This window comes from Sebastes fasciatus, chromosome 16 (genome assembly GCF_043250625.1).
Source record: "Sebastes fasciatus isolate fSebFas1 chromosome 16, fSebFas1.pri, whole genome shotgun sequence".
Lineage (NCBI taxonomy): Eukaryota > Metazoa > Chordata > Actinopteri > Perciformes > Sebastidae > Sebastes > Sebastes fasciatus.
Window position 1 is genome coordinate 14709990 of NC_133810.1, and position 19899 is coordinate 14729888.

Sequence of the window (19899 nt, forward strand, 5' to 3'; positions counted from 1 at the left end):
TACATTCACACAAAGTAAAAAGATTATTTATTATGAAGACCATAAACTATTTTTTTTACTTTGTTACAACTTAATTTTTCATTTTGGAAAAACCTAATATTTACTATTACATCCAAGTAGAGTTTTACTTTGGAATAAACTAATTAAAATGCTTTAATTTGTTACATCTAATTTTATTAAGTTTTCTCAAGTCAAATTTCTGATTCAGTACAAACAAACTAGAATTTTAATTATACCTTAATCGATATATTTCTTTAGCTGCAAGCCAAAATGTTACTTTATGTGTGTCAATATAATAGCATTTTTTGCTTTTTTACAGATTAAATTTTCCCATAAACAAAAGCTAGTAGAATTTTCACATAAGATCAAATTCAAAAAACATTTTGTTACAGACAATGTTTAGTTTAGTTTACTATTAATAAAGACAGGAATATTCTCTTCAAATACCTAAATGTTTATTGTGATGTCTTTTTAAAATATGCATCACCTTTTCTGTTATGTACTAAAAAAAAAGAAAAAATGTGTAGGGCACAGAAAAATTGTCAATCACCTGTCGTACTATCAATCCCTCCCTGTGTTGCTTATCTGAGCAGATTCACTGTTTGGAGGGTACCCTGATAGAGGGAGGTGGGGGTCTGGAGGGTACCCTGATAGAGGGAGGTGGGGGTCTGGAGGGTACCCTGATAAAGGGAGGTGGGGGTCTGGAGGGTACCCTGATAGAGGGAAGTGGGAGTCTGGGGGGAGCTGCATGTTTTTTCTGGCCTTTTCAGACATGGGATACTCACTTTTAAAATAAACGAGGTTCCATGCAGTAACCAGACAGAGAGCTGAGGCTGTAAACAGACCGGCTGTGGATGAGAGACGGCCGGTGAACGTGCGTCACCTCTGTCAAATTACGTTTTGTTTGTTAAACACAAGTTTTAATAAATTGATTTCGTTTTTACTCCAAAGGTTTATGACACTTACAGTAACGTTCATTTCGGTCGTCAATTCAGTAACGTTAACGTGTCCGCGGAGTTTCACCTAGTCCTCCTCACCTGGCTCTGCTGCTGCTGCTGCGTCTCTGTGTGTGAGAGCGGCGGAGGAGCCCAGCCCCGCCCTGGTAGAAACATGTCCAGACCCGCCGGCCCTCTACCCTTCTCCCGGTCTCCCGGTATAACACAGCCAGGCCTCTCCCGAGCACTTTTCTCATGTGAACTCCGGACAATGTCCGAAGAAAATGACTTTAGCTAACAACATTAGCATTAACATTAGCTACAGTATTGACTTTGCACTTGTGAAACGTTGGTAAAGAAAGGTTTCTCTTTGCATGAGACATTAAAGGTCACCTATTATGCAAAATGCACTTTTCCATGTCTTTTAAACATCAATATCTGTCCCCAGTGTGTCTACAGGCCACCATAGTATCATAAAAGACCATCCTCTGTTTTTCTCCTCCTCCGTTTGTCCGGAAATGGGTGCAGAAAAAAAATTCGCTTTTTTCCTTGTATTCTGACGTCATTAGAGAATGCAAGCCACGTGAGGGTTTCCTGGTCGAACCAGAGAGAACCTTCAGTAGCTGACCCCGCCCCACAGCGCGTCACTGTCTCTCCTCCTCAACCGAACTTGAGCAAAGTAGCTCCTACTGTTAGTCTGCAAGAACCAGCAGAACCGTCTTCATGTACTCCCATCATCTAAATATAACATGTTCTTTCACAAAGGCTTTATGTAATTACACTGTTTAAACAGATGATATTTATATATTATATATATTTGATGTCATGCATGTAGCAGAGTACAGGTAGTAAATAGTGACTTGTAAGCAACACAACACATTTCTGTTTCACAGTCAAACTTTATTTGAGTACAGATGACAATATTAATTATTCACAGCATTTGTAATCATCTCACCTGCAGTTATGTTAACATGGTACAGGAGAAAGTCTTCAGCTCTGGTAAACTATGGTAAGCTACGCTCCGGTGGTCTGTAGTCATGGTAACACAGAGACAGCTACTATTGTAAATAATATACCATTACTCTGATCTTCCATATATTTATCTTTTAGCAGAAATAATGAACTGACTACTGTTTCACATCTTCTATTTTCCACCCTGATGGTCGCTGTGTTTACACACCGTGTCATAGCGGTAGCATGTAGCTAACCCGTTAGCATGTAGCTACATGCTAACGGGATAGCTCTGTATCTCCCATCTGCTTTCAGCTGTCTGCCCACAGCTGTCTGCTTTCAGCTATCTGCTCTCCTCTGGGATGATTCTGTCGGTCATTTCTCACAGATGGATCTGTAAAGACAGACGTAAAACAGAGTGTATGTTTACGGTTTACAGAGTTGATGCATGAGGTAAACACTGAGTTAACTAAGAGATATAAATAGCATTATTTACCTGAGAGAAACCGTCAGGAAAACCTGGAATCTGGACCGCAGATGTTCATCATGTGTCGCCGATTTCTGATCAGATTCCTCCGGTAACGTGCGCTGGGTGAAGTTTCTGGTTTATAAACTTTAAAGTGGTTTATAAGCTCTATTCTAGCTCCTCTCTCTCCCTGCTCTCAGGCCGCGAGGGGGGCGGGGAGGGTGACGCTGTGTTGTTGAGGACGTTTGATTGACAGAAAACGCTGACCAATCAGAGCAGAGTGGGAGGAGACAGAGGCTACAGACACAGAAATCAGCACTTTTGGAAATGGGCTGAAACAGAGGTTATAGAGACATGCTGGAATGCATGATCTGATTGTTTTTTTGAAAAAAAAACTTCAGAGACATGGTTTGGAGGTGTCTGAGACCTATAATAACTAGTTTAAATGGAGTATAATATGTGACCTTTAAAGCAGATAACCTGGTTTAGCTAGTGTTAGCTAACAACCGCGCAAAATACAAGAGGCAGTGTAAAATAGTTGTCCATCCTGCTACTAACCATAAATGTACACGGAAAACACACGTGCCCCTAAAAACAACACAATTTAGAATTCTTACCTTGTTTAAAAGAGTTTTCTTGAACAGCAGTCGTCCTCTCTGTTGAAGCGAGGTAATGGTGGACAGCAAACTTCACGAAGGAGCGAGCTGATGTGACGTCAAGTGGTCACGTGACATGAAAATCTCCAGTTTGAAGTGAAAATACTATTTGAGTTAAATTATTGCTTTACTTTACTCCAGGGGGAGTATTATTTGCTTTTAAGCAAAGTGAAAAAAAACAGGTTTAAACCGGAAACCATTATTTTCAATTAGACCAATATAAAAATGCACTTTAAATGAATGACACAGTCGTTGCACTTTTTTCAGTGAGTTCCAGGGGGTCTCCAGAATAATGGGGAATAGTTTATTTTCACTATTTATTTCACTATAGAAGTGTGGCCAATGTGAGTAGGACTCCTAAAAGTGACTATTCAGGTTTCACATATTTCACTTCCTCCACGGTTGTCTGGTCAACTGTAGTTGACTATTGAACTATTGAATTCTGGTCTTAATCATATCTAACAACCAAAATCTTTTCGGATGGAGGTCCCTGAAGCGAAATCTTGTCAAATTGTGGTCCATTTACCTAATGTTTATCAATGTAGGGGTCCTTGAAACGAAAAAGGTTGAGAACCACTGCCATACACCTTTCACCCAAAAAGACCAGTGGTGACTAGTCAACATAATTTTTTTTAATTTATTGTGTCATCATTTATGTCTTTTAATCACCTGTGTAAGAAGCAAACCTTCAGATGTTATTTATTTTAAAATGATCAAATTAATTTCATCATTCACCCAACAATACTATTCCACAACTTAATATTAGCAGTAATACTCAAAATATGAATAAATGATCCTAAGTCTTAATCATAAGACATTCACAACCCCATTTAAGTTTTACAATTACACCAAGTACCCTGTAATACATACAGCACATGTTAAAAGCTTAAAGATAGATTTTAACATTAGCTTGACTGTATATCACCCAGGTGTACATACAGTACAGTCAGTTGCCAGTTTATTTGGTTCACCTAGTTAAATCCATTTATATCACCGAAGGAAGACCAAATATTAGAAACACCTTTCAGTGCAACGCAATACAATTCAACAACATCACTGCCTCAAAAATGACCATAAAGTTGAATTATACATCTCTAAAATGGTTGCAATGAAAGCTGAACATTATAACTGAAAACATATAAAAACTGTGGTACTATAGTGATGGTAATAGATGGTATATTTTATTTACCATGGTACAAGTAATGTGTCATGGCTCTAAGTGCTTTGACACAAAAATGTAATATTCTGCATTTTTAGCTTCTTAGTTGCATATCTTTAGGTGTTTTGGTCGTACAAAACTTGCACTTTGTTGTATCGGCCTGCATTAGTTTTAGCTATGTATATGTACCTAATAAACTGGCAACTGAGTGTATATAGTATATAGCTAACTTTACAAAACCAAAAGAACATTTTAAAATGTAAGTCTTCCTCGCACTAACATTCTCAGTTGATCCCCATTTAAAATGGTAAATTGAGCCCTAGGATTGTGATGCTAAAGCAAAGAAGAAGAGACTGATCTGCTCTGGTAGACAAAGACACAACAGGTGCTGCTGTTGGAGACTGTGCTGCTGTTGGAGGCTGTGGGCTATTGGTGGTTGTAGCTTGTGTGCTGTTGGTGGCTGTTTTCCGGACACTGTAGGAACAGGAGGCTACATTACCCACCCGATCCACAACCAGCAGCTCCACATCAGGCGAACAGCAAGACGAATTGTAGGACACCAGCGTTATGTTCTCGTTGCCAGCGGCCAGGCTGGTGTTCATGGTCCCGTTGCCAGCGGCCAGGCTGGTGTTCATGGTCTCGTTGCCAGCGGCCAGGCTGGTGCTCAAGGTCCCGTTGCCCTGTCTGAGGCTAACGCGGTCGACACCCGTTCCGTTAGCCCCATCAGTCACCTGAACAGAGAGCTTCCACATCGATAAGCTGCAGATATCAGAGCAGTTGGACTGCAGGCTGAGCAGCTGGCACATCGGCGGAGTGAAATCCGTCACCTATGAGGAGAAAAAATAGATAAAGTCAGCTGGTTTCACATCAGTGATGGAACCAATAAACACTACGATGAAAGGATTAAATAAGCTACAATGATCATTCACTGCCTTAAATGTACAGTGTGTAGGATTTGGCGGCATCTAGTGGTGTGGTTGCAGATTGCAACCAACTGAATACCCCTCCGCTCACTCCTCCCTTTCCAAGACTACAGTAACTTAAGCCGCCGAGTGCAAAACCATGGTAAAGTTGTTCGCCTCGCTCAGAGGCCATCCTTACTATAACAACACTACTTTAGGAGCAATGGAAGTCAGATGGCGGCTGGCGGTACCACAGTTTTGCACTCTGCGGCTCACGTTACCGCAGTTTCACAAGCCACTACGGTGGCCTTCAGTTAACGTAAAAACACGAAAGGCTCTATCTAGAGCCAGTGTTTGGTTTGTCCATTCTGGGCTACTGTAGAAACATGCCGGAGCAACATGGTGGAAGATATAAATGGCTCATTCTATGCTAACGAAAACACAACCAACCATTAAAAAACATAATTATGAATATTATATTCCATTTCTGCTAATAGATCCCCCCAAATTTATACACTGATCCTTTAAGATTTATTGAGATGTGATTTGTGATGAGTTACCTTTTTAAGGACAGTGAAGCGCTGCACTACATAGTTTGTGTCTGCGCCTCCCGAAGCCTCGGCCTCAATGGTCAGGGTGACGTCAGTACCAGACGGAGTGTTAGCAGGTGCGGTGATGTTCACTGTGCCGTTAGCAATGCCTCCAGTTGCCAGGACTAAACTGGACGGGAAAGTTAAACTAAAACCTTGGTCATTGGTCACTCGGATGGTGAAGGTTCCTCCTGCACCACTCGTCGTCACAGAGAAGGGAACTGAAAGTTGTGTTCCTGGTTCTAAGACGCTAATTGAATCAGGCTAAAAGTGGAAGGAAAACAGTTGGTGTCAGTTTTATATTTAAAGACTGTGGCAGAGCAACATATCTTAAAGTCATATCATAGGATTTTAGATAGATGCATTTTACTTACAGTAGTAACAGTCACAGCAGATGCTTTGATGTTGGTGGGGAACTGCCTTTGGAAGGGCACTGTGGACGCTCTGGAGGAAGCATTGCTGCTCTGTCCCTTCACAAGCACCACAAAATCCTGTGCTGGTACCCTGTCAAACCGAGCTAAGAAGTCTCCTCCGCCCTGAGCCTCCACCTTGCCATTAACCTCTCCTGACCCCGACGATTCAACCAGAATGACTTCTGTCACCATGGCTGAGTCACTCCCGGTTATTGTCACGATCATGCTCCCATTAACACCTTCAGAAAAAGAAAACAAATCCACTGAAATATACTGAAGTGAATGGGCAAATTACTTTGGCATATTCAAATTCTGTTTCCTTTACCAGCTCTGGGACGATTGTCTACAACATCAAATCCTCCAAACAGGCCCTGCGATGCCTCCAAAAAGTCAAACAGGAAGTCAATGGGACTCTCACCTGAAAATAAAGAAAAGTTATAAGAAAAGAATATCAACCAAAGATGCAACATGCAGGACATAGCATTAGCATTGTGTGATTTGGATGAACCGGCCCTTCAAGGTAAGTGATAGTTACACCTAAAACAATAATAAAGTTAAGTAATAACAAAGAGTATAGGAGCAAAGAGGCAAAACTCCAGTGCTTTTTTTGACAATAGCCACTAGATGGCGCTGCGGTAGTCCATTGCCATGGATTTAGAGGATGATGTTTTTTTTTTTAGGTAAATCAACTTCCCAGTACGAACTTAAATAGCCCTCATCTATATTGTTTTGTCCTAAAAGTTGTAAAATTCGCTAATAGCCAAATCAAGAGTTATTTTCCACGGCATGAAGAGCCAAAGGACTGCACCGCCCTGCACGTCCATATGATACATTCGGTTCTGCCGGCTTCCTGCTAGCTGTCTGTGGCTGTAATAATGGATATATTGGCTGTAATACATCATTTTTATCATCTTATAATACACCCATGGGCTGTATGCTGTAGGCCTGTATCGTAGTGGATGTATTAACGTCTCTGTTCCCAAACAACTAGCTATAGGCCAGTAGCTAGTAGCATGACATAAACAGTAATTAATGTAGTTGTAGGCTATTTACTAACATGCAGAACAAAAATACAGGACACATCATCTTACACATCCATGGTCTGTGGTCTATTGTACATCTATTTTGGAGGTTCTTGACATGAAAAAGATTGAGATTGCTCTCAAAATCTGTGGGCTGGATTTTTCTTACTTCCATTTATGTCCATCGCTCACTTTATGTTCCTCTGGGAAGCGGCCAGGCAAAAAAGTTTAATAAATAAATCAGTAAGTAAGTAAATAGTTATAATAGTATGCATATTTATAATATTTTTATTGTTCAACACAGGCTGTTTCGGTTGAGACATTAAAATTCTGACAATAGACTAGAAATCATTTTGTTTTACTTTTGTACATTACTTTGTAGGCGGATGTTTAACTGGCTTCCGGTAGTCGCTTTCAGTCCAAAATGGCGGAGGCATAGCTCAGCTGCTGGGCGCCGACGTTGCAATGGAACAAACAATTGACTTTCACTTCTATAGCAATATACGTTCTTTATAAGTTCTCACCTATGACCTTCAGCGAGTAGGGATTAGTTGACACCATTTTAATTTCCCAAAGTCCAGCTTGTGTGTTTAGCTGCAGCGTCTTGAAGTTTCCCACTGACTGGGATGCAGTGATCAGAGATCCTGTGGTGTTAGTGCTCTCCTGAGACACACCTAAAAGCAAAGTCATGGCAAGAAATGAAGCAAACTGGTTAAAAGGCCGAGAGTTAAACTAACATTTTCATTTCTAACATTTCAATTTCTTAGATGAGTTATAAAGTAGTAGCGTGCATCGTTGTCTACTGCACTTAATACTACCACCAGATGGGGTCAGGAATTTTCACACTAGGTGGCTTTAAAATACTTTTTCTATGCCAATACACAACATCAACATATTATTCTGCTTTAAAATGATTTTAGTGTGATTTGTAAATTATTGCTTATTAACTGCTACAATGATACAACACAGAAGTATCACCTGAGGGACTGATGAGAGTGAAGATGACAGAGCTCCCAGTGATGTAAACTGTGAGGTTTCTTACTGACTCATCAACTGTGAAAGTGAAATTTTCGGCCTTTCCTGGAGTCCTGGCTGCCTGCAGAAGGGTCACCTAGGAGGTTGAATGAAACTGGTGACGCAACTGCATTTTTTTTGGAACTAGAGAAGTCATTAGTGGCAAGTGAGAGTGTTAATACCAGAGAGGAGCTGGAGGACTGTGTTATGATGCTGGTGGCCTCTGGGAGCTGACTCTTTCTGACTTCAATAGCCAGACCTCCTGACACCTGAGCCAGGTCTCTGTACAGCTGGGCATCTGTTCTCACCATCCGATTTTGTTGTTGTTGTTGTTGGTTGTTATCATCCTGTCTTCGACGACGAAGTCCCAATATGCCAGTAAGCATGAAGTTCACCTGAAAAAAAACGGAAAAGGGGTAAGAAAAATTTGAGGTGTAAAACCAACTCATAGGGTTTTACGTTTTAAAGAGGACCTATTGTGCTCATTTTCAGGTACATACTTTTAATTTGGGTTTCTACTAGAACATGTTTACATGCGTTAATGTTCAAAAAACGCTTTACTTTTCTCATACCGCTCTCCCCTCTAACTAGCTTTGTGCCAGTATCTTCACGCTACAACCTCCGGAAGATTGATGACGTTAATGCGTTAAAGAAATTCGTGGCGTTAAAAGAAATTTGCGTTAAAGCGTTATTATCGCGTTAACTTTGACAGCCCTAGTTGTAATATACGTAATGATATATGTTATGCACTCAATATTTTTTAGCTCTGCTTGCACCTTGTGATGGCTCTGAGGATGTTCAGTGTTGGACAGTCCACCACTTTGTCCCAAATATTGGATTAATTGTCACGAAATTTGGTACAGACATTCACGTACCCCCCAGGGTGAATTTTAAATAACAGCTGATTCTTTAACATTTTCATCTAGCGCCATAAATCAGGTAAATTATTATTATTATTATTTTAATTTATGACAAAATATCTGCAAAACTACATTCCCATAAGCCTCAGCTGAACTTCATGTTTAATGCTAATTAGGAAATGTTATCTTGCTAACACGCTAACCTACAATGGAGAATATTACCTACTACTCATCAGTATGTTAACACTGTCACTGTGAGAATGGTAACATGCTGACTTTAGCATTTAGCTCAATACACTGCTGTGCCTACGTAAAGCCTCACTCAGTGTCTATACACTCTTATGACAGTACAGCCAGGTTTTTACATTATGAGTTTTTAATTTCTTTTACTTTACACTATCATTTTCTACACCATATGTTTTTGGAGAGAGTATATACTCACCACTGACTTGGTCCGCTCGATGAGTGCGATCACTGTGCTTTTCAGGTGTTGGTCTTTAGCGGTTGCATCGGTGAAGAGGAAGATCTCAGAATTGGGAGGAGCACCAGTTAAAGCCAGCTGTATGAGCAAGAGAGGACAGCAATGATACAGTAGTTGTTCTTTTCATTTTTTTTGTCTTATTATCAAGTTTTGCAGAGACAGATTTTAGGTAGTCTCAAAGACATCACAGCACCTGAAGCCCTGAAAGACTCATTTCCGGAAAATCTCCTCCACCGCTTGCCGATAGTGAATTAATAGCATTCCTGAAGACGTTTGGGTCTGTAGTCCTTGTCAGTGGCCCAAAATCTGAGGTTCAAGTGGAGATTGGAAATATAAATTAGTTAAATCTTCATCTTGTGCTTGTGTTTGTTGAGTACTTTATGATTTACAGATACTGCCATTGTTCTTATTGTATTGCTGACATATTATTTGAACAATCATAATATTCCACATTTCATTGAGTTAGTTGCAGGTTAGCCGGTAAGCAGTTAAAGAGCAAATTCATAAATTTGACAGTGCAAACATCCTGTTACTTCGCTTCAGAGGGAAACTAAAATTATCGCCTTATGGTTGTATGCCTCAACCAACCAGTCAAGTTACAGTTTACATCCATGTCTGTCAAAAATGTCATCACTTAATCATTTTATCCTATTAGACATTTGTGTGAAATTGTCCTAATTAGCACATGAATTCTTGAGTTGTGATGTTTCACGTTTCAAAAGTCACAATGACCTTTGACCACCAAAATCAAATCAGTTAATCCTGGAGTCCAAGAGCACATTTGTGCCAAATTTGAAGAAATTCGCTCAAGGCGTTCCTCAGATTTTAGCATTCAAGAGAACAGGACGGACGTGAAGTTACAGTGACCTTGACATTTGACCATTGACAACCAAAATTGTATCAGTTCGTCCATGAGTCCATGTGGATGAATGAATGGAGCGGACGTACATACGTACGTACAGATGGACAACCTGAAAACATAATGCCTCCGGCCACAGCTATTGCCGGCACGGAGGCATAAAACCAAACTAGACAGGATTGTAAAGATTTTTCTAGGGCTTAAAGATCCTACCTGGATCGTTGAAAGGTACAAGAATGTAAACTGAGGGCTCATCTTCTGTTCCCACTTTACTGTTGATTATAGAGGAAGTGAGGGTCCTCACTGTTGCAATGTCATCCCTCATGCTTCCTGTCGTGTCGATCACGAAGCAAAGAGCTTTACCTTTGGAGATTCCCATCATCCTGAGGGATAAAGAGAGAACGGAAACAAAGAGATAAGTGATTTTAAAAAAACTTTGGGATCCACCTCCTTACAGTACATAACTGAAACATGCAGAATGGGTTTCATACTGGAGGAACGGTCGGTCACCAGCTGCCCCTCGAATGTCCTCCAGCAGCTCACTGGTTGCAGCAATCGCCAACCTCGCTGCTTGCATGTGGAGGTGTCCATGGCTGGAGGTCAGAGTGTCTTTGTTGATCCCACCTCTGGGTTCAATTTGACTTGTTTCATCATGTTTATCTCCATGGCTGCATTTTCCTGTTAGAAATAGAATAAAATGTTTCATACAGCTTTAAATATCTCTCTTCTTCAGACAATATCAGGGAAGAGACTATTCTCTCTGTGAATGTGTGTTTTTAGCTAGCAGCATGGCTCTAGGGATAATAATAATAAATGAAATACAATTCTTTAGGTAGGCCGGTAGGTATGTCATTTACCTGCTGGTTTGGTGGATAAAACAGGCACAAAATCAAAATATCCCGAGGTAAGTATCTTTCCCTGTAGGATATCCTCCAAAATGTTGTCCCTGCAGTCGTCTCCATTACAGTTGCGACAGGTTGCTCTAGTTACAGCTGTGGGAAGGAACAACTGGTTAGTATTTTCTGTAATAAAATTATATCTCACCCTCCAATCACATAATTATTTTTCCTCATCTCGGGTTCTTATTGGTTCAGTAGCCTAACACAACCAAACACACACTGATATTACATGATCTCGTTACCTGCTATGTTACCAATGTTGGTGCCTGGTCTGATCAGATTGGGGTTTGGGAGTGTGTTTCCCATTTCCACCCAGTTACTATGACTGTAGAAGTCCTACAGTATTATTCAAAAAAGAAAGACAAGTTACCGGTAAATACAACACAATACCAGCGTCTATATTACATCTCTTAATACCAAGATCGGGTTTCAGAACTCTTCACTAAGCCATTTTTAAAGATGTTCCCTTGGCTGTTGCACATAAATTGTAGTGCATACCATTTTGAAATAAATTTGCAAAGAGGCCTATAGAAATACACCGTCTGCTGCTTGCTGAACTCGACTGAGTTTTAGTTTTGAAATGGAACATTTGTGTACGAAACTGTTGAAAATACTGCAATGAAAACAAAACGAATAATAGAAAGAAGGCTACCTGTAAAGGGTGGCAGATTTCTCCCAGTTGTTCTCTCGCCGCCTCAAAGTTCTCCCGCTGGTTGCTGGCCTTCACAGCTGCTAATCCGTCTGTGATGATTTGCCGTCCCTCTGCAAAATTCTCATTGTCAAAGTGATAGCGTGGGTCAAAGAAAAAACGAAAGTCTACTCGCCGATTCCTTTTTTGAATTAATTTGATGGTTTTGCGGAAGCTCTTGGATGATTTTGACGCTTCACAGGCAGCAACAACAGACTCAACAGTCAAAGTCTGTGGACACACACAATTAATAATTATCAATTATACAGGCACTGGTCATTTGAAATAAAAAGTCTGTAACACTTAATAATAACCGTCATTAATAAATGGTAAATTGACAGTTAATTAAACATTCGTTAATAGTTATTTTACTGTTAACAAACAATGGAATGATAATTAATATGATTTACTTATTATCAGTAATGCTATATTTTGTTGTTTTAACAGTTTATTGTTGTACACATTATAACATCTTATATACTATATTAAGTATTTGTTAATGATTACCAGATGATTTGTAAACCTTTAAGAAATTGTTTGTAAAATATCAATAAACATTACATAGATATTTGCAATAATTTGCTAATTCTTAATGGTTAATAATTGGTTTGTAAACATTGTTTGGATGGCTATTATAAAGTTGCAACTGATGATTATAATACCTTATTAAATGGTTATTACATACTTTGTAAAGCGTCTATAATCATTATTTAGATGGTTAATACTTTGTTAATGGTTACTAATTGGTTTCTGGTCCATCTATCTATGTAATGTTTATATATGTTTTACAAACAATTTCTTACAATTTTCAGAATCATTTGGTAATCACTAACGAATACTTAAAGGTCTCATATTATGCTCATTTCCAGGTTCATAGATGTATTTTAATGTTGCACTAGAAACATGTTTACATGCTGCAATGTTCAAAAAACCCTTTATTCTTCTCATACTGTCAGCCTGAATATGTCTGCTCAGGGGCTCTGTTTGCCAGACACTGATTCACAGCCTGTCTCCTCCCACTCTGCTCTGATTGGTCAGCGTTTCTGTCAATCAAACATCTTCAACAACATAGCGTCACTCTCTCCCCCTCCCCCGTTAGCATGTAGCTACATGCTAACGGGTTAGCTACATGCTACCGCTATGAGACGGTGTGTAAACACAGCGAACATCAGGGTGGAAAATAGAAGATGTGAAACAGTAGTCAGTTCATTATTTCTGGTAAAACACACCTGATAAATATATAGAAGTAATCAGAGTAATGGTATATTATTTACTGTAGGAGCTGTCTCTGTGTTACCATGACTACAGACCACCGGAGCTTAGCTTACCGGAGCTCACCGGAGCTGAAAGACTTTCTCCTGTACCATGTCAACATAACTGCAGGTGGGATGATTAAAAATGCTGTGAATAATTAATATTGTCATCCGTCTACTCAAATAAAGTTTGACTGTGAAACAGAAATGTGTTGTGTTGCTTACAGTCACTATTTACTACCTGTACTCTTCTACATGCATGACATCAAATATATATAATATATAAATATCACCTGTTGAAACAGTGTAATTACATAAAGCCTTTGTGAAAGAACATGTTATATTTAGATGATGGGAGTACATGAAGCCTGTTCTGCTGGTTCTTGGAGACTAACAGTAGGAGCTACTTTGCTCATAGCTAGGTTGCGGAGGACTGAGTGACGCTGTGGGGGGCGGGGTCAGCTGGCTGGACTTTCTCTCTGGTTCCACCAGGAAACCCTTATATGGCTTGCAATTCTCTAATGACGTCAGAAGAGAAGGAAAAGCTGCGCAGCGTTTTTCAAGACCCATTTCCGGACAAACGGAGCAGGAGAAAAAGAGAGAGGATGGTCTTTCATGATACTATGGTGACCTGTAGACACACTGGGGACAGATATTGATGTTTAGACATGGAAAAGTGCATTTTGCATAATAGGTGACCTTTAAAGCAGCAGTTGGTGGAAATGGAGCAAATAGGATTAAAAAAAAGTTATTTTTATAAAACGGTCACTATATCCTGACAGTAGTGCATGAGACAGGTAATCTGAAAAGATCATGAGCCTCTGTGTCCTCTGGTGCTCCTAATGGCATCTGCAAGACAGATGCCCCGGCATCCATGTTGAGATCTCTTAAGGAAATACCAAGCACCGCCCACCAGCTGGAGCACAGCCAATAGGAATGCTCAATAGGAACACTCTCTCTCTGAAATGACCTGTGATTGGCCAAAGTCTCCCGTCATGGGAATCATAGATTTTTTAAGGCCTGAAAACAGAGCCATGAGGAGGTGCAGAAGTCTAGTTTTCTCTCAGAATACTTGAATTATAATATGCTGAAAGGTTATTATGATGCCAAAAATATTCTGCCTACTGCCACTTTAATAAAGTAAATCAAATGTTATAATGTGTGCAACGATAAACTGTTAATAAATAGTTTGCTAATGAATGAAATTGTTATCATCTCTCAGCTATTATACAATATATAATTTATAAACGTATTATTCCACATTACACAAACTAATGATAAAATAGTATAAATCATAGCATTACTAATAATTAGTAAACAATATTAATTATCATTTCATTGTTTGATAACAGTAAAATAACCATTAACTTAAGTTTAATTAACTATCAACTTACCATTTATTATTGATGGTTATTATAAAGAGTTACCACAAAGTCAATATAATATTATACATAATTGATATATGTAATAATTGAAAAAATATAATTGATATAAATGAATTTAATCCTTACAGGAAAAATGAAGTCTTTGCCCTCAGCCAGGGCCAGAGAGCGGCACGCCTGTGCAGTGACCTTTAAGATGGCTTCCTCAGTGATCTCCTGATGATTCAGAGAGACTCCTCTAAATATATCAAACCCGAAGGCTCCAGTCTGCAGAAGTAGGAGACCCAACACAGCCAACCCAGACATCGCTGCAAAACCTGCCAGAGAGATTCAAAAACACAGCTAATTATACTGCTTATCAAAGATGGTCTATGAGGCTAACACAGTATTATTCAGTAGTCCAGAGAGTCAACTACAGATTACATTTGGTAATCCCTTTATTCATCCAAGAGGCTGATCCCTGAAGATTTAGTTGACAGGTTAACATTTCCCTTAATTCATATTTTACCAAACTGAATTTGGTAAAATTTCAGATAAACTTTACTTCTTGCACACAAAGTTATTACAAAGATTTTTTTAAGTAACCAAATATATAATTTGTTCTTGAGTTGACAAACCCTTTGATAGAACTGGATGTCAATACATTTGTTCCTAAGGACTTCATAACATTTTCTGTTTAAATGAGTGCTTTTTAAATAATAAATTCCACACACTAAGTAAGTAAATAACAATCAGAGGACAAGTTTAGATTTTTTTAGTTAACCAAATATATAATTTGTTCTAGAGTTGACAAACCTTTGCATAGAACTGGATGTAACACAATAAATAATTGCTACCAAAACAAATTCATTAGTTATCAACATCATTAGTTATTTCACATTTACACAAAATGCACATTGATATGGATTTGGCATCTGGTTTTCTGGTCATTTGTTGATAAATTCTAAGTTAAAGGACAACTAAAGGTTATATATTTTATAAACATTTATCATTATAATAAAAATGTACATTCTTACATCCTCAAAAATCCAAGACTTGGAAACAAAACACTAAAACAGTGACTAAAATTGATACTAACTAATCAAAATATTTTTCTAAATTATTTAACTTTTTTAATGTAGTCTCAACAGTGTTGCATCATTAATTTAGATGCTGATTCATATAAAAAAATATATATTAAAATCTGACTTTACATTACTTATAATGATCAGATATGAATATACTGTACCTTAGGGCTTGATGTCGTCTTGTGGACTCTCTATTGGGACAGCTAAATTTATAATGCTCCATGTCCAGGGTGGAGCCTTGACTGGAATGGACTGGTCTGACCTGTTGCCTTGGCATGAGAACACATCCTGGTTATGATACGGATGAATTCGTTTGAATTCTTTAATTTTCACATGTATCTTTACAACTGAAAACACTTTTAGAAATTTGAAATGGTATTATTCAAATGTAAAGGAAAGCTTAAGCTTCTGTCCCACTTTCTGTACATTTACAGTTCACAGTGACATTCATCATTTTAAATGCAAGTTTTCAAAGCAATCTGATGCAACTCACAAACAGTTCAATAAAGCAAAACTCAAAGCTTCGGTCCTAAAAACTGCTGTACATATCTCGCTCATTACACGGCTACTTACATAAGAAATCAATAATTTGACACAAAAATGGTACACCAGAGTCCGAGATCAGAACTGCGTCCATAGTAACAGTGTGTTATACATAGCAACGGTCTGCCATAAAGAAATAACAGACCGTAGAACGCCGTAATGGACCAATCAGAGTCTAGTATTGAACACGCCTGTGTAATAAAGCAGGTATGTCCTCCATCAGTCCTTTAATTAGACTGTAGAACAATCCATTATCTGAGTCATGAACTACATACACCGGAAAAACAGGTTTCTTACACAACCTGTCATCATCAGAAATGAAAATGAAAGAATTCAAACAGACACAGCAGAAAGCTCTGTCGTTTGCTTCTTTTAATAGTAACCTTATGAGCAGCATATCTTTAACCTTCATCCTACAGACTGGGATCCCCGCTGACCCCAGAAGTCTACTTTTTGTCATATCTCACAGGTGCTTTATTTTATTATTCCAATTTTTCATGACTTCATATAATTGTTTTCTGTTTTAATTAGTGCTTTTCAAATAATACATTTCTCACACTACATAAGTAAATAAGTATGACACACTATCAGGGGGGTAGGAGCACTCTGTCAGTCATTTTGAAGGACACAGATGCAGCACACAGATTTTCCTTCTAGATAATATGCAAATTAACTCTAACTTAAAGGAACAGTGTGTAGGATCTGGTGGTATCTAGCGGTGAGGTGAGGAGATTACAACCAACTGAAGCCTCTCTCAAGCGTGTTGGAGAGCTACGGTGGCTGACGCGAAAACGCGAATGGCCCTCTCTAGAGCCATCTGGAGCAGAGCCAGTGCGTAGAGTATGTGTGTGTGTACGTGGGAGATGAGTGGTGAAGCAAGAGAGGGAGCGGCGGCGACGGCAGCGAGTAACGTTATCGACTCCAGCTCAAGCAGGAAAAGTTAACAGTGTTTGGTTTGTCCGTTCTGAGCTACGTAGAAACATGGCGAACTCCCTGGAGAGGACCTGCTCCCTATGTAGATATAAACGGCTCATTCTAAGCTAACGAAAACATGATTCTTATTATCAGGTGATTATACACTAAAACAAAACATATTTATTAATATTATATTCCATTTCTGCCAATAGATCCCCTAATTGTTACACACTGGTCCTTTCAATAATATTTTTTTCTGCATATGATATGAATTGCATAACTAATGAAAGTTTTGAGAAGAAATAAGTTAACATTTTACTATGCAGGCCTGGACTCTCATCAAACGTGTGCAATTTGGAAAAGATTTGACCTTGTGGAGTCGAGTTACAACAGTTTCTTTTTTTCATGTCGAAACATCAAAAGTCACCATGCCACCACAGCAACGCCGATGGATGTTTCTTACGGTAGTTTTTAGGCATTGTAGCTATCAACCAAATATTGTCAGGTGATTTGTTATTGTTCTATAGACAGAGTTTAAGCTATCACAGCTATCAAAATGTGTGACTCTCTGTTTTTATTATCTGAATAAACAGGGTGTGTGTGTGTACGTTTGAATTCTTTCATTTTATTGTGAGAAACCTGTTATGCAGTTTATGTGCTTTTGCTGTGCTTTAATTGTACTGTAGCACATACAGTATAATTAAAGGATTAACAGAGGACAACACTCAGCGACACTCATCGCATCAAAAGAGTTTTCAAAGCAAAGGTAAGTTTTGTAAATCAGGACAAAATGAACATACTCCCTTCCAAGCAACTTACAAAGGGGATGATGATGCATTTAGTTAAAGATAGAATAAAACTGTCAAAGAAAATTTACAAGGTCTGCTGTATCAACAATCTAAACAATATTCACTAGGGCTGTCAAAGTTAACGCCTTATTATTATTATTAATAATAATAATAATAATAATAATTATTATTATTATTAATAAGGCGTTAACACAAATTCCTTTTAACGCCACTCATTTCTTTAACTCATAAACGCAATCGATCTTCCGGACGTTGTACTGGACTGAGTTTTAAAACTAGAGTGAAGATGCTGGCATCATATGAAACTAAAAAACCTAAAGAATCTATTAGTACCAACCATGTCATACTAGCTTGTCACTATGGAGGTTAAATAACGCTCCAAATTTACCCTAAATTTTGGTGAGGAAAAACTGTTATGGCCATTTTCAAAGGGGTCCCTTGATCTCTGACCTCAAGATATGTGAATGAAAATGGGTTCTATGGGTACCCATGAGTCTCCCCTTTACAGACATGCCCACTTTATGATAATCACATGCAGTTTGGGGCAAGTCATAGTCAAGTCAGCACTCTGACAGCTGTTGTTGCCTGTTCGGCTGCAGTTTGCCATCTTATGATTTGAGCATATTTTTTATGCTAAATGCAGTACCTGTGAGGGTTTCTGGACAATTTTAGTCATTGTTTTGTGTTATTAATTGATTTCCAATAATAACTATATACATACATTTGCATAAAGCAAGCATATTTGCCCACATCCATGTTGATAAGAGTATTAAATACTTGACAAATCTCCCTTTAAGCTACATTTTTAACAAATAAAAAATATTTGAATCAATTGACAGCCCTAATATTCACAGGTGAACTGAGGAAAGAATACAAAAGAAGTAACAGCAAGGTCAAAGACTATAATCATGTTAACATTAATGGGACAGATTTGTGTGGCCTGTGTTTGCTCAGTGTCTATCTGAACTTGTGCTAGCAGTAAATGATTTATGGAGGGAGGAGAAAGGGTGTAGGGGAGGAACAATTTACATGACCCACTATTTCCTCCAGTTCTCTTTTTTTTTATGTTTCTTTGATTGCCAATTGTTGAAGACTTAAAAAACTGGAGAAAGAATGTCTCACTGGTACATGAAGCAACAAGGCAGGCGTTTGTAGAATATGGGGCTCAGATGTTACTGAGGAAATCACAGCGACACTTCGTAGAGAAAACATTGGATTTTATGTGAAACTACAATCTTCTTTACTTACCAATGGCATCATTTCTATTGGAATATTTGTTCTGTTTGTTCCCGTCGCTGCTACTTCTGCTGCTTTCTCTGGCTCTGCGCTGGCCCAGGGTACGTTGTTGGACGAGGCTGGCTGTCAGGGCTGCAGGCTGGAGACTCTGGGTCATTATCTGCCTGATCCTGGAGCTGCCACTAGACAGGAATATAAGAGCATGGACCGAGGAGACTGGATCACCAGGAACAGATATTTCGTCTGGGTCAGGTCAGGCCTCAGATGGTCCCAGGTTCATCTGCAAACCCACTGCGCTGGCCAAATATCTGCTCCAGCACTGCGGCTCTCTGGCCAGGCCGAGACTGGCCTACTGGCCCAGGGGAGACCCCCACCTCCAGACTCTGTCCAGCCTGCTGTGAGGACAACATGGAGACACATTACAGTTCACTAGAGACAATCTCTTACTGAGAGACGGGGGGATTGTGGCTCTGGACTGGGCGGTGGGAACAAGACTGGGTGAGGTGGTCGGGAGGAAGAGGTGGGAGGGGAGGAAGGAGCATCAGTCAGGAGGAAAGGCGCTAGGCTGCTTCACCGCGACGCCTCCTGTCCTCCTCCTTATCCCCGAGTCCTGGGGAGGGATGACTCCCCACCTAAAGGTGCTGTGCCATCAGGCCGTGCGTCAGGGCTTTTATGTGGTGGTATTTCATGCTCGAGGCACAGCGGGGTGCCCGCTGACCACAGCGCGACTGACTGAGTTCGGAGACCCAGCTGATCTTGAGCAGGTATAGAAAGACGGCAGGTGTACACTCCTTTTTTT

General features: G+C 39.3%; 1 protein-coding gene across 3 annotated transcripts; it reads right to left on the reverse strand.

The window, feature by feature from the left end:
* Window positions 1-3188: 3188 nt before the first annotated feature.
* On the reverse strand, window positions 3189-19492 carry LOC141753390 (von Willebrand factor A domain-containing protein 7-like). 3 transcript variants are annotated; one of them, XM_074612022.1, is made up of 17 exons: window positions 19113-19251; window positions 15759-15859; window positions 14660-14847; window positions 11860-12126; window positions 11450-11543; window positions 11166-11300; window positions 10774-10986; window positions 10522-10671; window positions 9643-9755; window positions 9411-9527; window positions 8291-8503; window positions 8073-8205; window positions 7619-7768; window positions 6398-6490; window positions 6034-6311; window positions 5630-5923; window positions 3189-4994 (listed from the first exon to the last, which is right to left on the reverse strand). In XM_074612022.1, the coding sequence occupies exons 3-17, from the start codon at window positions 14834-14836 to the stop codon at window positions 4467-4469; spliced, it is 2955 nt and encodes a 984-aa protein (XP_074468123.1). In that variant the 5' UTR covers window positions 14837-14847; window positions 15759-15859; window positions 19113-19251; the 3' UTR covers window positions 3189-4466. The 3 variants fall into 3 exon arrangements, with proteins under 3 accessions (XP_074468123.1, XP_074468122.1, XP_074468121.1); XM_074612021.1 differs by lacking the exon at window positions 15759-15859 and having other exon boundaries at window positions 10522-10691; window positions 10800-10986; window positions 19113-19492; XM_074612020.1 differs by lacking the exon at window positions 15759-15859 and having other exon boundaries at window positions 19113-19492.
* Window positions 19493-19899: the final 407 nt, after the last annotated feature.